Below are 11,512 nucleotides of genomic sequence, written 5' to 3' on the forward strand. Positions count from 1 at the left end.
ACAATTAGAATAGTATCATCAAAGATCACTGATCACAGACCAACATAACAGATGTAATAATAATGAAAAAAATTGAAATATTGTGAATATTGCCAAAATGTGATACAAAGACACATAGCGAGCACATGCTGTTGGAAACATGTGGCCAATGTACTTGCTTGGTGTAGGGTTGCCACAAACCTTCAATTTGTAAAAAATGCAATGACTGCAAAGCACAATAAAACAAGTATGCTTGTATTGTGGCTGTAATTGTTGTAGCTCCATGATATGTTTTAGTGACTGGTGGTATCCATTACCCTTCATTAGTCTACATTTTCAATTTTCCAGGTTACAAGTATTTTATTGTTCCATGTGGACCTAATGATCATTTTGTTAAGTTGCAAAAACAAACCCTTGTTTTTATCATAAAAAGTTTTCAAAAATGCACAAAAGAATAGCAAATACTTTTATGGAGCCTACATACCCATCATCCAGATTCAACAATGAACCATTTTACAAGAATTCCTTCATGCATATCCCCACCCCTTTTTTGGCTGAAGTATTTTAAAGTAAATCCAACCCATCTTATACTTTACCTTTAAATACTTCAGTGTGCATCTCTAAAAACTAAGGACACTTTCTCACATAATGACAATACTACTGTCACACCTAAGAAAATTAACTGCAGTTTCTTAACATCATCTAATATTCTATTTGCATCTTGTTTTTCTTATTGTTGCAAAAGTGACTGTATGTTTGTTGGTGCACATATTGCATTGGCTGTAATGTATCTGAAGTTTCTTTTAATCTAGAACATCTCTCCAACTCTTTTTTATTCTCCTTTCCTCCCTCCTTCTTCTTCTTCATGCTATTGACTTGTTAAACAAAACAGACAAATTGTTCTTTAGAATGTCCTATGTTGCTTCCCTGTGATGTCTTTCATCTTCTTTGTCCTTCACGTTTCCCATAGATGAACGCTAGCTGTAGAGGCTTGGTGAGGTTCATGCTCAACTGTCTTGGCAGGAGCCCTTCTTGAATGATGCTGTGTGTTTTGTGTTGCATCACCTCAGGAGGAATGGAGGTCTGCTTTACCCATTTTTAGCATTGTGGAGACAGATTAATGTGTTTTCGGTGTGTACCTGAATCCTCAAGTGGTAAACTTGTGTTTTCCCTCTACAAACTGTAAATATACCACGGGGTGATGAAATGGCGCCCTGTAAATATTCAGAAGCCATGGATGATCATTGCCAGAATCAATTATTTCATTAGGGTTTGCAAAACCCGGTGGGTTTTAATTTTAATTATATTTCAGGTATAAATTATGCTGACCAAGATAAACACTTTGAGGAGGCTTCCTGCTTGGGGAAGAGCATATCTTTTAAAAAACATTTATTTATTTATTCTGTAGAAAAGTTTAGTCTATTTATCCAGATCTTTTAAAATGTCATTTAATAAAGTTTTAGGGTTTTCTTTCAGAAAATTTCTGTACATCTCTAGATTTATTTGTAGGTATTTTATATTTTATTCACTTTGATAATGTTGAATAGGATTTTTTTTTTTTTTACTATTAGGTTGTCTTAGCTGGTTTGGGCTGCTATAACAAATTACCATACACTGGGTGGATTATAAACAGCAAATATTTATTTCTTACAGTTCTAGAGGCTGGGAAGTCCAAGATCAAGGCACCAGCAGATTCAGCATCTGGTGAGGACCAGTTTCTCATCTCTGACAGCGCCTTCTAGCTGTGATCACACATTGCAGAAGGGCAAGGCAGCTCTTTGGGGTCTCTTATAAGGGCACTGATTTCATTCATGAGAGGTCCATTCATGAGCATTAGGGAGGAGCACCAGGTAGAGAGGGAAAGTACAGTCCCTGGGGTCTGGACTTTTTGTGACTCTTCCCTCTTTTTGGGGAAAAGGACTTCAAGCTCAGGTTTTCTTTGGTAGGTATTGCTTCTTCCATATTCCAAGTCTCAGGACCCTCAGGGGCAGGTGCCAAGTGGGAGTGACCCCCAGAGGTAGAAAGGACCCAGCATCATTTCTGAGGACACCTGGTAGAGGAGGAGCCTGGAGACTTGGCCTCCCATCCTGGCTCTGGTTATGGCCTTGACACGTCTTCATCCTTGTTTCCTCCTTTGGACAATGGAGATGTTCAGACTAGGTGGTCTCTGAGGGCCCTGCCAGCTTTAGCCATCCCTCCCCACACCAGCTAAAGGGACTAATTCCTCCGAACTTTCATGGGTCAGATAGAGGCAGGGGAAGGGACAGCCCCAGCCCTGGGAGGCAGGTCTCCTTACCTTCTTCCAGTTCCTTCACAGGAATCACACACTTGAAGCCACAGTGCAGGTAACAACACTTCCTTTCCCCCAGACAGTCCTGGTCTGTGTGACACTGGGGAGGATCGGACTTGAAGCAGCGTACGTTGTCAGCTGGGCAAACCCCTGCTTTCTCTATACCTAGTGGAGGAAGCCACAAGGTGATATGAGAACTCCAGCCCCAGAGGGCCCCTCAGGACCTCTCCCCAGCCCAGCCCCACCCAGCTCCACCATGTCTGCTCACCCTCTTTAACTCCTTCCACAGCCACCAGGGTCACAAGAGCGAGAGACACCATGAGGACCAAGAAGCTGCTGGACCCCATGTTGCCAGGCAGGTGCTTGGCTGGGAGCTGGGCTGAGCCTGGCTTTATAGTGTTCCTGCTGGGCATGCCAGTGGGTGGAGCTGAAGGCTCAAAATGGCAAGGGAGGCTGCACCTCCCAGCTCTATTTGGAAATGGCCCCTTTTGAGGAGGGACTTGGGGCTTTCCCTAAGGCTCCGCACTGGAATAGATGAAGAAATCCAAGAGTGACCCTCGTTCTTCACACGAGGAGAAGAAATGGACACCTGATTGACCATTAGGCGCCACCAGGGCCAAACTATCTTATGGAAGGAGGAAAAGAAGCACAGAAAGGGCATGAAATTACTCAAGTTCACACACGAGGCAGTGGCAGGGCCAGACTTCCTCAACTCCACCATGTTCTCTATCAGTCCCTCTTCATGCCTGATTCACCTGGGACCAAAATCTTCCCTCCTTCCTGTGCTGCCCCGGACTTGTTCTCAGTTCTCACCTCACCCCAAGGAAGAATCTGAACGGCAGTGCTTAAAATGTCTGTCCTGAACATTCACTCTCAGCCTTGCGCTCCAGCACTGTGTGCTCCTGCCCCCCGCCAATCTCATGTGGCCTGGAGGAAAGCAGATTTTGGACCTGTCACCAGCTGTGTGACTTTGAAAGCAGCTTCACCTTTCTAAGCCTCCGTTTCCTCATTCATACAATGAGCATAATAATTATACTGTACCATCTTCATAGGATTTGTTTTCCCTCCTCTGCCCCTGCATCCCCCAAATTCCTGGATTTGGAAGAAGACATGGACGTGTGTGTGCGTGTGTGTGTGTGTGTGTGTATGTGTGTGTCTGAGACCAGGCTTTTGGAGTCCTTTCTTTGAATGGGTACTAAAGAGAGGAAAATCCTTCCTGTTGGAAAAGTTGCAGATATAAGCCCAGAAACTCCAGAAATTTGGTCCTGGCCCTGGTGAGAGAGAAATTCTGAGAAGATAAATCTAAGATGCTGATGAAAAGAGATGAGAGATGGATAGGGAGTAATTTAGAGGATATCTAGTCCTTCACTAAACTTTTTCCTGAGATCAGCCCCACTCATACCCAGGGTTAGGTTACCACCCAATACATTCACCTTTCTGCCTAAGCTGGTCTGAATTGGATTTCTGTCATTTACTAACAGGACCCCTGAGTAATGCAAAGATTTGGATTTTGGGTGTTCCACATCCTGAAGTGTGGAAGGGACTGAGTTGGGGTTAAGTGGAGGCAGGGAGGATACCTCCATTCCTGGAAGTGAGCCAACTCCTTATTAGATGGTGAATCTTTGGCTACAATCTCACCAGTCATATCATTGGACTCAGATCATTTGGATACCAGGGATGGAGTCTGGGAAGTTCATAAACAAATACTAGAATGTTGGAATGTATTGGCTATTTCCTCCTCCAGCTTTTTATTATGAACTTTTTAAACATACAGAAACATTGAAATAACAGAACAATGATACTTGTATACCTACAACTGGATTTAACAATTATTAATATTTTGGGATATTTTAGAATACCTATAGCTACATTTGTTGAAGTATTTGAAATGAAATTGAATACATTATGTTCCTATTTCCTAAATACATCAGCATGCAAATTCTAAGAATAAGGATATTCTTCAATATAATCACAAAGCCATTATCATATCTAAGATAATTAATAGTTTCTGCATGTCATCTCATAGCCAGTTCATATTTGTTTCTCCGGTTCTCCCCAAAATGTCATTTGTAATTGACTGTTGATGATACTTCTTTAAAAAAAGTATTGTAAAATAAATCCTACATATGAAAGAATGTAATCAACGTTCTATACCTTTTGAAAAAGAATAATAAACACCTATGAACCTATCAATTTAGAATAGGACATTACCATCCCTACTTCAGAGGTAACCACTATCTTGAACTTTCTGTTAATCATCCTCATGTTTTCCTTTAAAGTTTTGCTCTCTTGCTATGGCTTGCTTAGTGATACATGTTGTTTAATTTCATATAAGCATAATTATGGCCTAAGTATTCTTTCATATTTTGCATGCTTTGCTCAACACTGTGTTTTTTTAAAAAATTGTGGTAAGAAATATATACTATAAGACATGACCTCTTAACATATTTTTAAGTGCATACTACACTATTGTTAATTGTGGGCACAATGTCATACATTAGGGCTCTAGAACTTTTTCATCTTGTGTGACTGAAACCCACTGAATAGCAACTCCCTATTTTCCCTCCCCCAGACCCTTGGAACCACCATTCTGTTTTCTGCTTCTATACGTGACTACTTTAGACACCTCATAAAAGTGGAATCATGCAATATTTGTCCTTTTATGACTAGCTTATTTTGCTTAGCATAATGTCCTTGAGGTTCACCCATGCTGTAGCATGAGATAGAATTTTCTTCTTTTTTATGGCTGAATAATATTCCATGGTATGCATATATATGTATATACTTCCCCCACTTATCTGTCAATGGATCAATGCACATTTAGGTTTCCATTTCTTAGCTATTGTGAATATTGCAGCAATGAACTTGCAGGTGTGAGTATCTCTTTGGGATCCTGATTTAAATTCTTTTGGATAAATACCCAGAAGTGGGATTGCTGGATCATGTGGTAGTTCTATTTTTAATTTTTTGAAGAACTTCCATACTGTTTTCTGTAGTGGCTATACTCCTTTAAATTCTCACTGACAGTGCACAAGGGTTCCAATTTCTCCACATTCTCACTGGTACTTGTTTTCTTTTTCTTTTCTTTTTAAAATAATGGTCATCCTAACAGGTATGAGGTGATCTTATGGTTTGATTTGCATTTTCCTGATGATTAGACATGTTGAGCGTCTTTTCACATACCTGTTGGCCATTTGTATATCATCTTTGGAGAAATGTCTGTTTAAGTCTTATTCACTTTTAATTGGGTCTTTATATTTATGTGTGTGTATATATATATATATGCATATGCACACACACATATATATAATGAAAAAGAAAAGAAATATGTATTAGAATGGGAGAAGAGAAAAGCCATTGTTTGCAAATGATACAATAGTCTAATAAAAACACAAAAGAAACTACAGATACATCATGAGTTAGACAATTTTTCAAGATTAGCTGACACAAAAATCAATATATAAAAGTCAACTACATTTCTATACACTAGAAGTATTGGTTAGAAAAATGTAATACATTAAAAGCAATAACGTGAAATATTGAGTAATAAAGGCAACCTGTGAGATGGGAAAAATATTTGCAAACTACCTATCAGATAAGGGGTTAATTTTCAAAATATATAAAGAACTGCAACTCAATAGCAAAAATGTGTTTACATATATATATACATATATACAAAGCAAAAATATGTTTATATATGTATATATATAAATACATTTAGGCTTACATTTAGGTTTCCTAGAAACCTAGACTGTCTAGGAAGCAAGCCCCATAAGGAACTTCTCATATTCATATTATAAGAAGGTAAAATTGCAGGGGACAATGTTCCTGTTTTGTAATAGTAAACTACCTTCTCAAAAGGTGGTTATTTTGTCCCCAGGGGACTTTGGCAATGTCTGGAGACATATTTGATTGTCACAACTGGGGCAGATGTGCTTCTGACATCCAGTGTCTAGAGGCTGAGGTTGCTGCTAAATATCTAACAATGCACAAGACAGCTTTTCACAACAAACAATGATCTGTCTCCAAGTGCCAATAGTATTGATGTTGAGAAACGCTGCTGTCCTGCCTCACTGACTAATAGATGTGCATGGCCTCAGAACAACTCAATGTAGGCTGAAGCGAGTAATGATGGGAGTGTCTGCTGGGAGTATCCCATGCTTAGGAGTGCTGATCCTTGGCTCACTGGTTTCACCCAATAAAGGCATTCCTTAGCCCATGCCATGTGACTTTGTGGAATTCATCCCATGTTCTGCTGAATCAGGTTAATAAAGTTCCCTTTTAATTCTAGTTAGCTAAGAGTTTTTCTCATGAAAGGATGTTGAATTTTTATCAAATGCCTTTTCTTCATCAATTGAAATAAATATATGGATTGTCTCTTCGATCGGTTATTTTGTGAATTACATTAACCAGATTTCACATTCATTGTCTTTTTTGGGCATCATTTATTTATGTGCTTCAAGAAAGTGGAAAGCCTTGAACCAAAATGGTGGAGCCTAAAACAGACAGGGAATGAAAGGGAAGAGATATTTCTCATAAACGTGGAATATATATTCCTGAAAATCATTAGGTTACAGAGTTTTGCTCACTACAAATAATAGGGCTTCTGGAAAAAATAGAGTTGAAGTAGAACATTCAATATTTGTGCAGTCTCATAAGTAATACATCAAACAAACAGAACCCACACCCAATAAAAACATGACCACAGTGTTAAACATCTTCAGTTCCTAATAAAGAAATTATGTAGTAAATGTAGCACTTTACTTTGACAAAAGATGGGGAGTTTGCTTGGTAAGTGGGTATGGTGAAATACTGTGGCTTTTGAGGCATGTACAAAAGGTAGAATGAAGGACATCATCATTCTTGGGACTAAATGTTGTTATACTGGAGGGTCATTGTCGTCAATCTTTTACTTCTGTACTGGCTTAAAACAGCAATCCGCTTCGTTGATTTGCCAGTTCCTCCCTTTTGTAAGGAAGCTGTATAACTCTAAATGAAACTGGATAACTGCAAAGTTCTATCCTGATGCTCTTGACATTAAAATCTTGATCTTTGGCTGGGCGTGGTGGCTCACGCCTGTACTCCCAGAACTTTGGGAGGCCAAGCCGGGCGGATCACTTGAGGTCAGGAGTTCAAGACAAGCCAGCCAACATGGTGAAACACTGTCTCCACTGAAAATACAAAAATTAGCTGGGTGTGGTAGTACATGCCTGTAATCCCAGCTATTTGGGAGGCTGAGACATGAGAATCATTTGAATCCGGGAGGCAGAGGTTGCAGCGAGCTGAGATCACACCACTGCACTCCAGCCTGGACAACAGAGTGAGACTTTGTCTCAAAAAAACAAAAAACAAAACAACTAAAAAAAAACTTGACCTTTAATCCACTACAATTGTTTATCAATATCACTTGAAGCTGATAGTAACTGATGTGTTAGGCTCACTAGCAGTCTCATCTCTGATGGAGTGCAACATTTAGCTTATTGCTGTGGCGAATAGCATATGCTCTCATTTATTCAAAAATATTTTATTATTTCAAACTTCTCAGTATTTAAGACATTTCTTTTATTTATTTATTTTTACATTTTTATTAATTTATTTTTTTAGATGGAGTCTCCCTTTGTCGCCCAGGCTGGAGTGCAGTGGTGCAATCTCTGCTCACTGCAACCTCTGCTTCCTGGGTTCAAGAGATTCTCCTGCCTCAAGCTCCCAAGTAGCTGGGGCTACAAGCTGGCTAATTTTTGTATTTTTAGTAGAGATGGGGTTTCACCATCTTGGCTAGGCTGCTCTCAAACTCCTGATCTCAGGTGATCCACCCCCGTCAGCCTCCCAAGGTGCTGGGAATACAGGCATGAGCCACAATGCCTGGCCTTCAGGCATTTCTTTTAAAATCATGTTTCAGATTCTTGTTTCCAAGACATTGAACACAGTATTAAATACTTCTATCAAGAAGAGGATAGAACTCGGGATAACAGCACATCACGCACTTGGTAGGGCAATGACTATAGGTAAACTGAGATAAGAGGGAGGAGATGAAGTGTTTGTTATTTTGTGTGTCACTCAAGAGATACCATGTTCAATATTTTTGCATTCGATTTGTTTTATATGACAGGACAAGGCATAGTCACCTTATGAAAAACTGTATTAACCCAATTTTACATGTTAGTGATTTAATTCCTTGTTTATCTACCATGTATGAACATATTCTGCTTGTTAAAGCACTTGCTTCAACAGGAGAGACTCGTGGGGGTGTGTGTGTGTGTGTGTGTCTGTGTGTGTGTATATCTTTCTATTAATGAGAGGTGACATCACAGTAATCTTTGCCCTGACAATGTGCCTGACTGAATAGTATAAGCTGAATTAATGCCCTTGTTAGAAACTGTGGGATCCCAAAATATTTAATGCCTAAAAATCAGGAAACGATCATCCGAACCCCTTCTCCACCTTCCACTGAGACAGACAAAGGTGCAAATGCTTCCTTAAAGGAAGATCAACCAGGAAGAAGTTATGCCTATTCTTTAGCTACTTTTTCCTAGTTTTAAAGATATGAAATTCTATTTAAAGTATTATCACAATAATATATGTACACAGTATAAAATGTAAAGTGTAAAACCAGGTTTACAATGGGAATCTCCTACATTGCTCCTATTTACCTTGATTCATCATACCCAGAGGTCCTGATACCAGAGGTAACCACTTTTAGCTCTTCTAGCTGTTTCTAATATTTATCTCCATGTTTCTAAATAACATTCTTATGTATTATTAATGTTCTTACATTTGTATTCTAAATTATGTATTATATAATTTTCTTAAATTTCTGAAAATTTAAATTTGGATTTAAAAAAATTATTTTCTTGTGGTAAGAACACTTAGCATGAGATCTACCCTCGTAACACCTTTTTAAGTGTGTAGTACCATATTAACTCTAGGCAGTATGTTGTACAGCAGATCTCTAGAACTTTTTCATCTTGCATAACTGAAACTTCACCCATTGAACAGCAACCCCCCATTTCCCCCTTCCTGAAACCCTTGGAAACCACCATCATACTTTTTGCTTAAATAAGTTTGACTACTTTAGACAACTCATGTAAGATTATAAAAGTGGAACCATGAAATATTTGTCCTTCTGTGACTGGCTTATTTTGCTTAGCATAGTGTCTTCAAGGTTCATCCGCGTTGTAGCATAATTAAAAGATTTCCCTCTTTTTTGGCTATTCAAATTCCATGATATGTAAATACCACATTTTCTTTACCCCATTCATCTGTCAATAAACTTTTAGTTTGTTTCCACCTCCTGGCCATTGTGAATAATACTGCAGTAAACATGGGAGTGATCAAGGATGTTGGTAAACACCCCAGAACGTACCAGACAGCCTCCCACAACAAAAAAATTGTCCATCCCCAATGTCAATAGTGCCAAGGTTGGGACTCTCTGTCCTAATCCAAGCTATTGCAGTATTTCTTATCTGGGTCACAGAAATAACTTGATAACTCGTCTTCCCACTGACAAACCACACATTCTCCAGAATGATCACATAAAATACATATTAGTTCTTGAGTGTTTGCTGTTTGACTTTATCATATTCTATTCCATCTCAAGGCTTCTGTAAATACAGGTGCCTTTGCTGGAACATGTCTTCTTCTTCACCTCTTGCTCTTTGACCACAACTTGGCTAAGTTTTTCATATTCTTCAAGTCTCAGCTTCCATGGTGCTACATCAAAGAAGTCTTTTTCACCCTCCCTTTTAATTTTTCTCAGAGTAGATAGTTTTATGCATAGTTTATTTATATTTGTACTCAAATTTGCCACAGTTTGTAATGACGTATGTATCTGTGATTTTCTTTAGTCGAGAGAAAATTGTCAAAATTATTTTCCATCACTCCTGATACCTTAATGTGTATTTCCCTCAAAGATATCCTCTGTTGTGACCACAATACAACCATGAACATCAGGAAATTAACACTGATACATTCTTGTCATCTAATAGCCCCAACTCAAGTTTTAGCATCATAATGAGAATACTTAAAATCTACTATCTTAGCAGTTTTCAAAAGTACACAATATTGTTATTAACCATATTCATCATGCTGTACAATTGATATCTTGAATTTATTCTTCCCATCTAACTGAAATTTTGTATTCTTTGACCAACATCTCCCCACACTCCCCTTCCCCCCAGCCCCTGCTAATCACAATCTATTCTCTTCTTTTATGAGTTCAACTTTTTAGATTCCACATATAAGTGAGATCATGCAGAATGTGTCTTTCTGTGCCTAGCTTATTTCATTTAACATAATGCCATCCAGGTTCATCCATTTGTAACAAATGACAAAGTTTTGTTCTTTTTTTAAGGCTAAAGAGTATTTCATTGTGTATATATACATTCTCTTGATCTATTCATCCATTTTTGCATGCTTACGTTGATTCCATATTTTAGCTATTGTGAAAAATACTGCAATGAACATGGAAGTGCAGATATCTCTTCAAAATACTGATTTTAATTCCTTTGGATATGTAACTAGTAGTGGGATTGCTGGATTATATTTTAGTTCTATTTTTAATTATTTGAAGAACTTCCATAGTATTTTCCATAATGACTGTACAAATTTACGTTTCCACCTGTAGTGTGCAAAGGCTCCCCTTTTCTCCACATGCTTGCCAGAATTTATCTTTTGTCTTTTATATAGTAGCCATTCTAACAGGTATCAGACAATATGATTGTGGTTTGTTTGCATTCTCTGATGATCAGTGATGTTGATCGTTTTCAAATATACTTATGGGTTATTTGTATGTATTCTATTGAAAATATCTATTCAGATTCTTTGTTCACTCCTTAATTGGGTTATATTTTTTCTACTGAGTTGTCTGAGTTTCTTATATATTTTAGATATTAATCCCCTATCAGATGCATGGTTTGCAAATAATTTCTCCCACTTCCTAAGTTGTGTCTTCAATCTGTTGTTTCCTTTTTTGTGCAGAAGCTTGTTAGTTTGAGGTAATTTCATTTGTCTATTTTTGCTCTTATTGCCTATATTTTTGGGGCTATATCCAAAATATAATTGCCCAGACCAATGCCGTGGACCTTTCCCACTATATTTTTTTCTAGTAGCTTTACAGTTTCAAGTCTTTAAGTCTTTAACCCACTTTGTTGATTTTTACATGTGGTGTGTGATAAGGGTCCAATTTTAGTCTTCTGCATATGGATATCCAGCTTTGCCAACATTATTACTGAAGAGACTGTCTCT

The 11,512-nt window shown here is 38.2% G+C and overlaps 1 protein-coding gene across 1 annotated transcript; it reads right to left on the minus strand.

Annotated features, from left to right (window-relative positions):
* Positions 1–1,649: 1,649 nt before the first annotated feature.
* On the minus strand, positions 1,650–2,616 carry WFDC12 (WAP four-disulfide core domain 12). Its single transcript, XM_004062221.5, has 3 exons — positions 2,538–2,616; positions 2,276–2,434; positions 1,650–2,111 (listed from the first exon to the last, which is right to left on the minus strand). The coding sequence occupies exons 1-3, from the start codon at positions 2,614–2,616 to the stop codon at positions 2,077–2,079; spliced, it is 273 nt and encodes a 90-aa protein (XP_004062269.2). The 3' UTR covers positions 1,650–2,076.
* Between the last annotated feature and the right edge of the window lie 8,896 nt (positions 2,617–11,512).

Source organism: Gorilla gorilla, chromosome 21 (genome assembly GCF_029281585.2).
Source record: "Gorilla gorilla gorilla isolate KB3781 chromosome 21, NHGRI_mGorGor1-v2.1_pri, whole genome shotgun sequence".
In the NCBI taxonomy this organism is placed as follows: Eukaryota; Metazoa; Chordata; class Mammalia; order Primates; family Hominidae; genus Gorilla; species Gorilla gorilla.